A 15,801-nucleotide genomic window follows, 5' to 3' on the forward strand; every position below is an offset into this window, starting at 1 on the left:
CATGAGGAGAATATTTGAAGTCCGTTTTGCTTGAGTCTGTGTTGGAGTACTTTATTCCACATTTATCAAATGTCACAGGTTGTCTGATAAATGTGGCTCGTTCTTACACCCAACACTTCTGTCTAGTGACGCTCCTCCAGTTTTCCTATTCTTCCCTCCTCCTATAGTGAGATTGCGACTTTTTTTAAAAGTCGCAATGATAAATCTAGAGTGAAACTCATTAACATAGCTAACCACACCCACTTTTCCATCCATATTACAAAACTGGAGTGAGTTGTGTAAAAATGCAAAAAGTCACAAAATTTGGCGCAATTGAGGGCAAAAAAAGTTGCAAAAGCTATATTTTGTGACTTTTTGATGCCAGAATTCTGGAGTGAAGTTCTGGTAAGGGTCCATTTACACGTCCACATGGATAGGTCCGGATCCGTTCCGCAATTATGTGGAACGGGTGCGGACCCATTCATTTTCAATGGGGCCGCAAAAGATGTGGACAGCGCACTGTGTGCTGTCCGCATCGCACTTCCGTCCCCGAAAAAAATAGAACATGTCCTATTTGTGGACAAGAAAAGGGCATTTTCTATTATAGTGCCGGCGATGTGTGGTCCGCAAAAGGCGGAACGCACATTGCCGGTGTCCATGTTTTGCGGATCCGCAACACACCCGCCCGGCACCCCTATAGAGATGCCTATTCTTGTCTGCAAGCTGCGGACAAGAATAGGACATGTTCTATCTTTTACGGACCTGAAGATCGGGGCCGCGCTCCGCAAATGCGGATGCTGACAGCACACTGTGTGCTGTCCGCATCCATTCTGTCCACATAGAAAATGAATGGGTCCACACCCGTTCTGCAAAATTGCGGAACGGATGCGGACCCATTTGTGGACGTGTGAATGGAGCCTTACTCCACAGTGTGCCAGGCAGAATGACAGCATCCATGTACACAGGCTGTGTGTGTCACTGACTGGACCGCGTCACATTCACAAATTCTCACACAATCTAGCTGTGCGAAAGAAAACTGACACCGTACTGACTGTACACTCTTTATTTACTGCAGAACCAGACCAAAATTGCTTTTTTTCCCCTTTAATTTGAGCAAAAACTGCATTTTATACAGCACATAATCATCCCAGGCCATATTGGTGTGCACCTGAGAAAACTTACATTTCAATATCGCATTTTTATGTGTATATTTAAAATAAAAACGTACACTGGAATATTGCTTTAGTACAGGAAATGGGTTTCTTGCATTATAGACTGAAATTTGGGGTTTAGTAGGAAACAGAGGTATGTTTGGCAGCAGAAAATGACAAAAGACGAACGTTGTTTGTTTCCGTGGATGCGGACCCATTCATTTCAATGGGTCCGCAAAAAATGCGGACAGCACACCATGTGCTGTCCGCATCAGTATGTCGTTCCGTTGCTCCGCAAAAAAAACAGAACATGTCCTATTCCTGTCGGTAGCGGCGGCAGCACTGTCAGACTCGGCACCAGCCTGTATCAACCAGTGACTCCACCTGCTGTTGGCCGGCCGTCATTATAGAGGAAGGAGATGAAAATGTCTAAAGCATGACTGAGCCATCAACAACATTATCTCACAGCCGCATGATGTCACCTCTGACAGTGACGTCACCCTCAGTTTTTGTCCCTTCCTATAAAGTTGGCTATTCTATTCTGCCTTCACTGACATCTTATTTCACTGCCGCGTCCACCTGTAATGTGGACCTGTAATCTGCCTCTACTAAAGGAACACAATTTGGAAGGCCATATAAAAGAAAAGCCGCTTCTTCATTTCTGAACCACAATCATGATCACCGCCATAATATTTTTTACATTTGTGTAACAACTTACTAGTACATAATAGATGGAAAAGGTCCTTTTGGGGTACAAGAAATAATCACTTCAGTGTGAGTCGGCAAATCCTATCCTTGAAAAGGACCTCAGCAGTATGAATCCTCCATACTCCATAATAGAGGGAAAAGGTCCTTTTGGGGTACGGGAAATAGCCACTTCAGTGTGAGTTGGCTAAATCCTATCCCTGAAAAAGGACCTCAGCAGTATGAATCCTTCCTAGTACATAATAGATGGAAAAGGTCCTTTTGAGAATATAGGAAATTTCTAATTAGTTTTTTAAACAAATAATGTTAAAGGGGTTATCTGATATCGAAAATATCCCCGCCAATGCCCGGGTCCCTTGTATGGATTATACGTGCTCAGGGTACCCGCGTCGCTCCAGATCCCTGAATGGTCACCGCTGCATCTCCCTGTTACATGGATGAAAATATCTGGCGACAGGGAGAGCAGGTAATAGCAGGCCGCGACTGGGACAAGTCCCCTTGGGTCTGGTTACTGTTGCGGCCTGCTATTGGCTGCTACCCTGTCACCAAATGCGCCCGTCACTGGATGTTTTGATCCGAGCGACAGGGAGATGCAGCAGCGGTCATGCAGGGATCCACAGCGATGCGGGTGCCACTGAGCAGGTAAGTATAATCCATACAAGGGGCCCGGCATTGGCGGGGATATTTTTGATATCGGATAACCCTTTTAACTTCTAGGGAAGTACAGGGATCACATGACCAGATGTTTCTGCAAAGCGCTTTACCGTGAATATCACAGGACCGGACATTTCTTCAAATACAAGTAATCAGAAGTCACATGATAGTGTTTTTTCTATTATTTATTGTAAAGATTTTTAAGAAATAAAAATAAACATAAAAGAGGCTTATTCTACAATAGTCACCTATATAACTTTATTGTATACTATAACACTGTATTCATGTAGAAGATGTGTTACAGGACATAGTTCGTGACCGGGTCCTAATAGACAAGGGGATTTAGCCAAGTCATTGGGAAGCAACTAAATCCTAACACAGTTCAATAACCAGATCAATGAGGCAGAAGAGGTGCCTACAAATGATGGGAAATAGACAGCTCCTGTAGAGTCGGCTATTTCCTATCACTGGTGAGGACCAGGTTCTTACGGAGTATAGTATTTAGCCAACTCACTGTAAGGCCTCATGTACACAACCGGTTTTTTTTGCGGTCCGCAAAACGGATTTCCGTTGTTCCGTGACCGTTTTTTCTTCCGTGGGTCTTCCTTGATTTTTGGAGGATCCACGGACATGAAAAGTGAAAAAAAAAACTAAGTCAAGTTTGCATTGAAAATGATAGGAAAAACGGAGACGGATCACGGACGCGGATGACTATCTTGTGTGCATTTGTGATTTTTCACGGACCCATTGACTTGAATGGGTCCGTAAACCGTTGTCCGTGAAAAAAATAGGATCACGGACGCGGAAGCCAAACGGTGCATTTTCCGATTTTTTTCACGGACCCATTGAAAGTCAATGGGTCTGCGAAAAAAAAACAGAAAGCGGAACAACGGTCGCGGATGCACACAACGGTCGTGTGCATGAGGCCTGAACCGGCTATATACTATTTCAGTTCAGGCCCTGACCACTAGGAGGCAGAAAGGTACTTACAGGTGATAGGAAATAGAAAGCGCACCCTGAGTCGGCTATTTCCTATCACTGGTAAGGACCAGGTCCTTACGGAGTATAGTATCCGTAAGGACCTGGTCCTTACCAGTGATAGGAAATAGCCGACTCTACAAGAGCTGTCTATTTCCCATCATTTGTCAGGGACTTCTTCTGCCTCGTTGATACAGAGTATAGTATTTAGTCCCAACCCTTCCGGCCTGTGTCCCGCGCTGTACGGCTCAAGCAGCACAATGACGTCATCACGCCACCTGCCTCTGATAGGCTGCAGGCCTAGTGCCTGCAGCCTATCAGAGGAACGGGGAAGGGAGACACCTCTCCCCTGCCCCGCAGCACATCCATCTGTATGGCTATCCTGAGGACAGCGATACGGATGACTATGGAGATGAGCGCTTCCACAATGGAAACGCTCATCTCTCTGTGCCCTCCCGCCACCCCCGTCACTAGTGGCCAATGGGGCTCAAGAGGCAGCTGCCTTGGGCCCCTCAGGGGCAACTGGGCTCCTTTTGGCCCGCGTTAAAGACGGCCCCGGCTGTACTAGCGGAAGCGGCCAGCGTTTTAAAGGGGAATCCGTGGAGGGATGGGGGGGGGGGGCAATTGACCCCCCTTTGACGCCTATGTAATATATATATATATATATATATATATATATATATCTCCTGTATATAAACCTCAGGTTCAACGGGGAAGCCATGTAACTGAGGTAATAAAAAGCCCAGGGATCTCAAGTCTCCCGGACGTTCAGGGAGTCTCCCGCTATTAGATAGACATGTGAGACAATATATCCCGGAAAGGTTTATCTCAGTCAGATAGCAGAGCAGAGAGATAAGAGAAGTGACAGGACAGAGTTTACATTACAGGTTGAATTAACCCTTTAGGGTCAAATTGGCTTCTCAAGGAGATATATATGTTAAAGGCATCCCTTCTGTCTCATTCAGTAGCTATATAACTATTGAGAGAGATGTATTTTTTTTAAATACATTTACACATTTAACCCTCGATTTTAATTATATTATTTACCCCAGTGTTAAATTCACACCCCCTGGATGCTTGTTTTTTTCCTACAGTGGGGTAGATAATTACACACAGGGTTTTAAAGAATAAACTCCCTGACTCAGACCAAGAGCCGACTCAGCGAGTCAGCAAGTGAATCGAAGCATCCGCATTGCGCATCCTAAGCTTCGGTTCACTTGCTTCTTGTCAGCTCAGCGAATGAACCGAAGATTCGATTCATGAATCGGTTCATTTGAATGAACTGATTCAAATGAACCGATTCATGTGAAAGATCCGAACTTCCCATCTCTAGTTTACTCGCAGTAAACCTTTCCGCCAACCTGTAGCAGTGTCCCCTTCTCGGCGCGTGTACACAGTGCAAGAAGAAGCCGATGCCAGCAGTCCGCAACGGCGCATCAGGCTGAGCCTGTGCGCACGCGCGGGATCTCAAAGCGGGAGGAGGGAGAGGCGGCACTGAGGAGTAGAAGGTGGCGCTGGGCACGAATGGCGATACATGCGGCCGGGCACCATGCATCCACAGACCTCCCCTGCTTGGGCACCTTAATTCAATGATTGACAGGTTAGTAAAACCTGTTTTTCCGCAGAATAAAGCCACAAATAGCTTTTATAAGGCCACCTTAGAAATCCGAATGCTGCCCTAGACATGAGCAGATGTTTAGCTCACAGGGCTTATAGGTGGTGACAGAGTCCCTTCAATCATATACAGAAATATGATAATTTGGGGCAGGGTAATGAGCCCCGTCCTCCACACCATACAGCACAGTGTGCAGATACTGCATATGTCTGGAAAATGTAATAAAAAGTTTGTGAAAGAAAAAAATAAAGAAAACGTCCCTGAAATGAGAAGTGCACCTCCCTGAAATTTTGCAGTTTTTGCAGGTTGGGATGTCTGAAAGCCTCACACGAAAAACTCATTTATTTCTGTTGCTTTGCAGCTTCTAACAGAAACTTTTACAAGCTGTCCATTGTGTAACCAAAGAACCGCAGAAATGCCGCACGTCTGCTCAGTCGCACCTCCGCCATGTACACATAGCTCAGTAAGGCCTCTAGCTCCCGACATGCATCGCTCCTCGGACACTGCCCGGGTCCTGGTCGCCTAGTAACCGGTGTGTACACAACATGGCGGCCGGCACCAGGGCAGCACGGTGAAGTAAACGCTGAGCCGCAGTGTGGGTGAGGGACATGGCGGTGGCGGTGCTTAGTCCTGCGTTCCAGGAAGAGTTCTCCCACGTAAGACCGCCTGACATGGAGAGTGCGCGGAGCAGCTGGGGGACTCCCAGTCCTGACTACTGTGGGGACCCCAGGGAGTCTGACAGTGACAGCAGCGAGCAGGAGGAGGACAAGATGGAGGTAAGACGCTCTCTGTGCTGCCTGGAGACGAATCAGAGCAAGCTATTGTATTACCAGCCAGCTGCGATCCCTGTACAGTTGGCCAACTACAACTCCCAGCATGGAGGGCACTGCTGTAGACTGCAGAGCTAGCACTCATGTCAGTGACCCTATAAGCAGGAATGCAGTTGATTCCTCCTAGTGTCCTGAGATCAGGGGTGGGAAAGCTTATAGGGCGTGTGCACACCTGACAGGTAGGCAGCATATCCGACCGCATTTCCCAGCAACAAAAATCCACATACCGTAATTCACACCGTAAATACCGCCAAAGAGATTCCCAAACGAAATACACAGCATGAGCTGTCCTGCTGCTTGAAAATTCGCACCACAGGTCAAGTCCTGTGCAGATTATGTGGATCAGATTCAGTAAAATACTGCAGATTTTCACCATGTCTGAACATAGCCATAAGGATAGATACAGCACTGCAGTTGGTAAATTCGGGGCATTTAAGCCATGCCTCCCAAGTGTCCTCCTTTTGGAGCCGGCTCCTCATACAGCTGGTCGGCAGGGGTGCAGGTTGTCGGACCCCCACCGATCTGATATCGCTCACCTATCCTGAGGATAGGTCATCAGGAGTAAAAGCTCGGAGAACCCCTTTAACTGATGACCTATCCTCTGGATAGGTAAAAATATCCATGTAAGGGCTCTTTCACACTTGCGTTCTTGTCTTCCGGCATAGAGTTCCGTCGTCGGGGCTCTATGCCGGAAGAATCCTGATCAGGATTATCCTAATGCATTCTGAATGGAGAGAAATCCGTTCAGGATGCATCAGGATGTCTTCAGTTCCGGAACGGAACGTTTTTTGGCCGGAGAAAATACCGCAGCATGCTGCGCTTTTTGCTCCGGCCAAAAATCCGGAACACTTGCCGCAAGGCCGGATCCGGAATTAATGCCCATTGAAAGGCATTGATCCGGATCCGGCCTTAAGCTAAACGTCGTTTCAACGCATTGCCGGAGCCGACATTTAGCTTTTTCAGAGTGGTTACCATGGCTGCCGGGACGCTAAAGTCCTGGCAGCCATGGTAAAGTGTAGCGGGGAGCGGGGGAGCAGTGTACTTACCGTCCGTGCGGCTCCCCGGGCGCTCCAGAGTGACGTCAGGGCGCCCCAAGCGCATGGATCACGTCATCCATGCGCATGGGGCGCTCTGACGTCATTCTGGAGCGCCCCGGGAGCTGCACGGACTGTAAGTATACTGCTCCCCCGCTCCCCACTACTACTATGGCAACAAGGACTTTAATAGCGTCCTGGCTGCCATAGTAACACTGAACGCATTTGGAAGACGGTTCCGTCTTCAAATGCTTTCAGTACACTTGCGTTTTTCCGGATCCGGCGTGTAATTCCGGCAAGTGGAGTACACGCCGGATCCGGACAACGCAAGTGTGAAAGAGGCCTAAGCTATATGTCAGTTTTAAAGTATTTTTTTTTACAGAAAAAGCCTTATTTATATAGAAAGGAAAGCCAGTAAGACTCCAGCTATATATGCATGCCCGTCATGAAATAGACCATATCTATAGCTGATCTCTGGACCCACCGTCTGTGACCCCCAACATTGGGCAGTGCAGAGATGGTTGGAGTAGTGTCTGGTGCTATGGCACCCCACAGCAGTAATACAGCTCTGTAAAGACTGTAAATGGTTAATGCAGGCCTTGTCAGGGGAATGCTATACATGCTTTAGCGTACATAAAACTAGAAACCCTCTTCATCTGGTTCCTGGGTAAATGGTAATCGGAATTAATATTCTGAATAAGAAGATAGCATTAAAGGATTTCCTCCACCATTAGCTAAAATGACACTTAGAAAATAGAAATATTGTAGGAAAGGATATAGACACCTTTGCATTTTTATTGTTCATTTGCTAAATCGTCATTATTAAATATCTCCTACCACTTTGCTGTTTGTACTGCTGCTTCCGACATATACAGCGGCATACTACTTGCCATGTCACCTCTCTCTGCTCTTCTTTATCTCAGTGATAAGAGATGGCAGCAGGGAGTGGGAGGATATTGTTTATAGGAGATCGTTTTTTAGAGAGGTAGGAAAGCATCCAAGTCTTTGATGAGAACAGATCTAATAGGTGTACATTAGTGATGGACGAACATCAGCTGGGACGGTTCGTGAACGCCCCATTGACCTTAATGGCAGGCGAACCTGAGAAACCTTCAGGTCATATTTGCATATTTGGCGGATATGTGTGGGCTGGCATGAGGAAATTCAATTACACGTGGTCGTCACAGGTGTTGAATTCCTCCGAGATCCATGCCTCATTCATTTTTAGAAATGTGAGATAGTCCCCACTGTCGTGAGCTAGGCGAGTGCGCTTATCGGTCACAATCCTCCCTGCTGCACTGAATGTCGTTTTGGACAGGACACTCGACGAGGGGCATGCCAAGAGTTCCATAGCAAATTGTGCCAGCTCTGGCCACAGGTCAAGCCTGCACACCCAGTAGTCAAGGGGTTCCTCGCTTCTCAGAGCGTCCACATCGGCCGTTAACCCGATGTAGTCAAACACCTGTTGGTCTAGGCGTTCCCTGAGGCTGGATCCAGAGGGCAGCTGACGATGAGTTGTCAGCAAGAATGATCTCATATCCGAAGTGACCAACACATCCTCAAACCGCCCTCTTCTTGCAGGCGCGGTAGGATTGGTACCCACACATGTTTCGATGTCGGTGGACCACCCTCCTTGGGCCGATCTGGGCACTGTCGTCAGACCGCTGGGTGGCGGCTGTTGCTACCTCCTCTTCCGATGTCAAGAATGGCTGCGCATCTGTAAGGTCTGGGAATGGATGGGAAAATAATTCCTCTGACTCGAGTGGAGGGGCTATGGTGGTGGTGGTAGTGTCTTTGGGGGTGCACACAGCAGAGAGTGAGGAGGGTGCAGATACAGAGGATGAGGAGGGTGCAGAAGCAGAAGGCTGAGTGAGCCACTCAACCAACTCTGGTGCGTCCTTTGATGTAATCGCACGCGCCTTCTCCAACTTCCCACTTCGGCTCTGGCCTGAGGCACCTGCCCGACCCCTACCACCCCTGTGGAACGGCCTGCCTCTTCCTCTACCTGTTATTTTCAAAATGACCCTGTACCTAAGTCCCTAGAGAAGAGCAGTATTTGTGGAAGCAGGTATATCGCAGGCCTCAATCAATATTTGGTTAAAGCCGGTATATCAAACCTCTTAATCAGTATTTTGTGGAAGCAGGTATATCAATCCCCTTAATCAGTATTTTGTGGAAGCAGGTATATAGAACAAAATTTGCTATTCGAAATTAGTGACTTTTAAAAATACCTTTATTTAGTTATAGTGCGGGTATAGGTACAGTATGCATATACCAACAGAGTGTACTACAATTTCAAAAGGATTATATATAAATTTCTTTTGACAGGGGAGTAGTGACCCCTAGCTAAAACGTATGTTAGTGACACAAAAACTATCAGTAAACTACGGCGGTTCGAGGATCAAAACAAAAATTAGTACATGGTCTGAGGAGAAAAGGGCAGGGCAGACAAGATGCTTACCCTAAAGGCCCTAAAACCTGCTCAGCCCAGGGTAACCCCCTGATGGTGGAGGTTCCCTGTCCCCGAACCTAAAACTGTCAAGTCCCTAGGTTGACCCTAACCGGGGAAAGGTAATAGATATACAGTAACGGTATCAAAAAGAATATACCGGAGGGAAAAGGTGGTTCAGATAGCCAGGGTCGCCACCTGTCCTCTCCGAAATTCAAACAATACATATAATGAATACAAAAAGTGAGTGAAAGGGGGTCCAGATATTCGGGGGATCACCATTCCTCTCCAGTAAACAGTACGCACATTTTAAAATATACACATCTTATAACTCAGACCTCAACGCGTTTCACCTGTATAGAATCAGGCTCATCAGGAGGTAGATAGAAATTTGGACAAACGTCCAGCAATGATATAGATGTGACCAATGATGCGAAAGCGATAATATAATAAACCGATACTTAGCTAAAGATGTTCAGACGGAGGGAGCGTAGATATAGCATTACCAGAAGGCAAGATAACTACATCAACACGTGATACCTAGAAAAATGTATATATAAAGGGGACACTTCAGTATAATATAAAGTAGCCACTCACAACTCTATAGAAAGTTCTCACCAATTAGAGAGATAAATCAGGACTTACATAGTGCTGGTGCTGGCCAATACCTCCCCCAGTAGCCTGCTTTGGGCCCAGGTGAGGTGCCAGTGAGAATAGAACCCATTTATAGGGTCTTAATCAGTGCGTCCGGACGCCGGAAGAGCACTTCCGGTCTCCTGGAACGCATAATGGAACGCAAGGCGCTTCCGGTTTGCGTCACTTCCGGCGCCGTGGAACGCATCGTGAGCCGCATAGGGCCTGATGCCGGCGCCGGAAGGCAGCAGAGGCCGTGCTGTCAATGCAGCTTTGATCCTAGGGGGTTTAGGTTGAATGAGCGGCCCGTATGTTAACACTGAAAGTAACGGTTATGAGTAGGCATGTCCCAAATACAGCTGTGCTAGCCGATAGAGAAGACTATAACCTGGGGGCACAGTTATTTAAGGAAAACCTTCAGCAAAGACCCCCAATGAGACAGAAATGAATCACAGAGCAAACGATATATAATAATAAAGGATAACAACCAAGATACACAAAAACCTGCCTCTTCATTAATATTGATAGAGTTTGAGAGGTAACAGGTAGCATTTAAAGATATGGGGAATCAGTCTTGAATAACCCCCTTTTTTACGTGGTGCTTTCCGCACTGATCGGCACAGAGACCATGGGTCACATACCAGAGATACTTGGAAGATAAATTACTGAGGAGCGTCAAAAATTAAACACAAGACAGGGAGAGTATTAAATAAAACATGCAAAATTGAGTCTTTCATTGAGACCGAGGGGGGACTGGGATTGAAAGCGGTATATCCAGGAGGACTCTTTTTGAAGAATCCTTCTGTCCCAGTCGCCCCTCCTCTCGGGAAAAGGGACCACCTCCAATACCGAGAAACGAGCCGAGCTCACATCTCCCTTGTGGCAATTATTAAAGTGATGAGCCACCGGGGTATCCTTCGATTTTTTAATATCGTTCAGATGTTCACAGATTCTTCTCCGTAATTCCCTCTTAGTTTTGCCAATGTAGTCGAGGGGGCAACTACATTGGCAAATGTAGACGACGCCTTTGGTTTTACAGTTGGCGAAGTCACGAATCGCAAAGGATCGTCGGGTCACCGAGCAGATTATTGTTTTAGATGGATTTATGAAGTTACACGCTTTGCAGGAACCGCACTTGAAGACACCAAGGGGCCTACGGTCTAGCCATGTGCCTTCTCTCTTTGGGCCTTCGTAATGGCTATGGACTAACCGATCTCGCAGGCTTCTCCCTTTTCGGTAAGTTACCTGCGGATAGTTCCTAATCACCTGTGTTAGGTCAGGGTCCATAGTTAAAATGGCCCAGTGCCTTCTCAGTATAGACACCACTTCGCCATTCCCAGTGTCGAAAGTAGAGATGAGACGTATCAGATGGTCGTCCGTATCTCTCAGTCTTGGTATCAAGAGCTCATCTCTATTCTTAGACTCAGCGAGCTGAAAGGAGTCCCTAAGGATCCTAGAAGGATAACCCCTTTCTCTCAGTCTCTTCCTGAGCTTTCCTGACTCTTGATAAAAATTGCCTCCTGACGAGCAGTTTCTGCGAATTCGCAGATATTGTCCCCTTGGGATCCCTTTTTCAACTGCGATGGGGTGGTGGCTCTCCCAATGGAGGATACTATTGGTTGCCGTGGGTTTCCGAAAAACTGATGTAATAAGTGTACCCTCTACTTTACTCACCACCACGTCCAGAAAGGTGATCTGCTCTAATTGGGTTTCATAGGTGAAGCTCAAACCGATGTCATTATGATTAAGGGTATCAATAAAACTGTGGAAAGCTGGAATACTTCCTTCCCAGATCGGGAAGACATCGTCGATATAACGAGTCCAAAAGGAGATGTTTTCGCTCCACCATGGGTGCTGATCTGGGAAAACAACGGTATCCTCCCACCAGCCCAGGAGGAGATTCGCATAAGTGGGGGCACAGGAATTCCCCATTGCGGTCCCCCTGAGCTGGTGGTAGAAGGAGCCGTTAAACAGAAAAAAATTATGGGTAAGGATATACTCCAGTAATTGCAAGATGAAACCGTTATGTGCAATAAACTGGGTTCCTCTAGTGTTCAAATAGTATTTCACTGCTAGGATTCCCTTGTCGTGTGGAATCGATGTGTAAAGCGATTCCACATCGATGCTCGCCAAGATACTTTTTGGATTTATCGTGAGGGTTTCGATTTTGCGGAGAAAATCCATAGTATCACGGGTGAACGATGGAAGACTAGAGACAAAATCACGGAGTACCTTATCAAGGTAGATTCCACCGTGATGCGTCAATGAGTCAATACCCGAGACAATGGGACGCCCTTTCAAGGGGTGTATCCCCTTGTGGATTTTTGGAAGGCAGTAGAAGGTAGCCGTTTGAGGGGTTTTTGGAAGGAGAAAATCAAATTCAGTCTTACTAATGACACCCTGTTGAAGACCCTGACCGAGGATTCCAGTAAGGTCACTACGGAATACCTCCGTTGGGTCTGCAGGGATTTTTTTATAATTGTTTTTGTCATTTAGTAAGGTCAAACACATTGATTGGTATTTGTGGTGGTCCAGAAGTACCAGATTACCACCCTTATCTGATTGTTTGATAATCAGGTCTTTGTTATTTTCTAGGTTCCTCAGGGCCTGGAACTCTGATGCCGAAAGGTTTGAATGAAGGGGCATACCCTGTATTTTCTCGATGTCGGCAATCACGAGGCGTAAGAAAATATCAATATGCTCCGTACTAACCGGGGGTGGCAACCTAGTACTTCGTGGCCGCAATTCAGTAAAGGGGCCTTTTCCTGGGACCCTGGTTCCCTCTTCGCTGAGTTCCATTAAATTTTGGAAATCTCCAAAATCATCAGGGTTGATTCCCAGGTCCAAACATGTTTTTTTATTGTGATTTTTGAAAAATTTGTGCCATTTCAGTTTTCTGGCGAATAAATTCAAATCCTTTACCCAAGTAAAGGTATCATGTTTGGTTGTCGGCACAAAAGATAGGCCTTTCTGGAGTAAATTAGTCTCAGCGGGGGTCAGGTTGTACTCTGACAGATTAATTACCTGCAGCTGATCAGTCAATTGTTTCGACTGCGGTCCCTTAGTTGGTAGGCGGCCTGGCCCTTGGCTAAAAAAGAAGAGGAAGATGAAGGAGGGTTGAGATCTACTGACGGGGCGGCAGCAACAGTATTGTTTGTAGGCAACCCTTGATAAGGGATACACTGGGAGGTATTGTCCATTTGTGTACGGTATTGTGGTCCTGGTGGTCCGGATCCTCTGTTTCCGGATCCCCGTCCTCCCCAGTAGTTGGCCCTCTGCCCCCTCGAACCTCTCCATCTTTGACCCGACCCTCTCCCTTTTGAGTAGCGACCTCCTCTAATGGTTCCTCGTGTGTAGGACACACCGGTAATTTCTGAGTCTGAGAATTCCTGATCAGAGGATGATATCTCTGACTCAGTCACCGAGTTTTTTGTACTCAAAGAGGTGTATGCTCTATTGTCTCTAAATTCACCCAAATCCTTGATAAACTGACGATGTCTTGTCTGCCCTGCCCTTTTCTCCTCAGACCATGTACTAATTTTTGTTTTGATCCTCGAACCGCCGTAGTTTACTTATAGTTTTTGTCACTAACATACGTTTTAGCTAGGGGTCACTACTCCCCTGTCAAAAGAAATTTATATATAATCCTTTTGAAATTGTAGTACACTCTGTTGGTATATGCATACCTATACCCGCACTATAACTAAATAAAGGTATTTTTAAAAGTCACTAATTTCGAATAGCAAATTATGTTAAAACCCATGTGATAATATAATCTAATAAAAATCAAATTACTAGGCAATTTTTTGTTTAAATTAAGTATGGCCAGTTTCTTGACGGGTACTATATTTACTGAGGACCTTATCAATGAAGTCAAGGAAATTTTCTCTGACAGGGAGGTTGTTGGACTAACGTCTTCAGCCAGTTGTAAAATTGTTTTCAAAGATCTCTATCAGGGGTACAAGGATAATATCAAATCGTGGTGGGAAATCAAGTCCCTAGAAAATTATTTGGAGAATAAAATCGTGCCAAGAGGCCTACGTATCCCTCTTAGACCAGCAGAACGTGTTCAGTCCCCAGAATTCGTGACCAAGTGGGAAGAAGAGATCACAATTAGTTCCCTTAGACTGATGTCACTCCTCCTTGTTGAGGAAAAACAAATCTTTGAGAGTACAGCATCCAAACTAAAGGGACTCATTGAGTCAGCACTAAAATTTGAATCAGATCCCGATTTTGACAAACGGGAATCCTCCTTACAATCAGCCGTTAAAAGGTTTCAGAACCTCATCAAGGAGAGAAAACATCGTCAGTTTATCAAGGATTTGGGTGAATTTAGAGACAATAGAGCATACACCTCTTTGAGTACAAAAAACTCGGTGACTGAGTCAGAGATATCATCCTCTGATCAGGAATTCTCAGACTCAGAAATTACCGGTGTGTCCTACACACGAGGAACCATTAGAGGAGGTCGCTACTCAAAAGGGAGAGGGTCGGGTCAAAGATGGAGAGGTTCGAGGGGGCAGAGGGCCAACTACTGGGGAGGACGGGGATCCGGAAACAGAGGATCCGGACCACCAGGACCACAATACCGTACACAAATGGACAATACCTCCCAGTGTATCCCTTATCAAGGCTTGCCTATAAACAATACTGTTGCTGCCGCCCCGTCAGTAGATCTCAACCCTCCTTCATCTTCATCTTCCTCTTCTTTTTTAGCCAAGGGCCAGGCCGCCTACCAACTAAGGGACCGCAGTCGAAACAATTGACTGATCAGCTGCAGGTAATTAATCTGTCAGAGTACAACCTGACCCCCGCTGAGACTAATTTACTCCAGAAAGGCCTATCTTTTGTGCCGACAACCAAACATGATACCTTTACTTGGGTAAAGGATTTGAATTTATTCGCCAGAAAACTGAAATGGCACAAATTTTTCAAAAATCACAATAAAAAAACATGTTTGGACCTGGGAATCAACCCTGATGATTTTGGAGATTTCCAAAATTTAATGGAACTCAGCGAAGAGGGAACCAGGGTCCCAGGAAAAGGCCCCTTTACTGAATTGCGGCCACAAAGTACTAGGTTGCCACCCCCGGTTAGTACGGAGCATATTGATATTTTCTTACGCCTCGTGATTGCCGACATCGAGAAAATACAGGGTATGCCCCTTCATTCAAACCTTTCGGCATCAGAGTTCCAGGCCCTGAGGAACCTAGAAAATAACAAAGACCTGATTATCAAACAATCAGATAAGGGTGGTAATCTGGTACTTCTGGACCACCACAAATACCAATCAATGTGTTTGACCTTACTAAATGACAAAAACAATTATAAAAAAATCCCTGCAGACCCAACGGAGGTATTCCGTAGTGACCTTACTGGAATCCTCGGTCAGGGTCTTCAACAGGGTGTCATTAGTAAGACTGAATTTGATTTTCTCCTTCCAAAAACCCCTCAAACGGCTACCTTCTACTGCCTTCCAAAAATCCACAAGGGGATACACCCCTTGAAAGGGCGTCCCATTGTCTCGGGTATTGACTCATTGACGCATCACGGTGGAATCTACCTTGATAAGGTACTCCGTGATTTTGTCTCTAGTCTTCCATCGTTCACCCGTGATACTATGGATTTTCTCCGCAAAATCGAAACCCTCACGATAAATCCAAAAAGTATCTTGGCGAGCATCGATGTGGAATCGCTTTACACCTCGATTCCACACGACAAGGGAATCCTAGCAGTGAATTACTATTTGAACACTAGAGGAACCCAGTTTATT

General features: G+C 46.1%; 1 protein-coding gene across 1 annotated transcript in view; it reads left to right on the forward strand.

Moving 5' to 3' along the window:
- The first annotated feature begins 5,605 nt into the window (after window positions 1-5,605).
- The window catches only part of LRGUK (leucine rich repeats and guanylate kinase domain containing), an 80,475-nt gene continuing 70,279 nt past the window's right edge, over window positions 5,606-15,801 (forward strand). The window contains exon 1 of the mRNA XM_040415748.1: window positions 5,606-5,858. Coding sequence (XP_040271682.1) covers window positions 5,691-5,858 — 168 coding nt within the window. The 5' untranslated portion in view covers window positions 5,606-5,690. The remainder of the gene's footprint in view (window positions 5,859-15,801) is intronic.

This window comes from Bufo bufo, chromosome 1 (assembly GCF_905171765.1).
Source record: "Bufo bufo chromosome 1, aBufBuf1.1, whole genome shotgun sequence".
Classification (NCBI taxonomy): domain Eukaryota; kingdom Metazoa; phylum Chordata; class Amphibia; order Anura; family Bufonidae; genus Bufo; species Bufo bufo.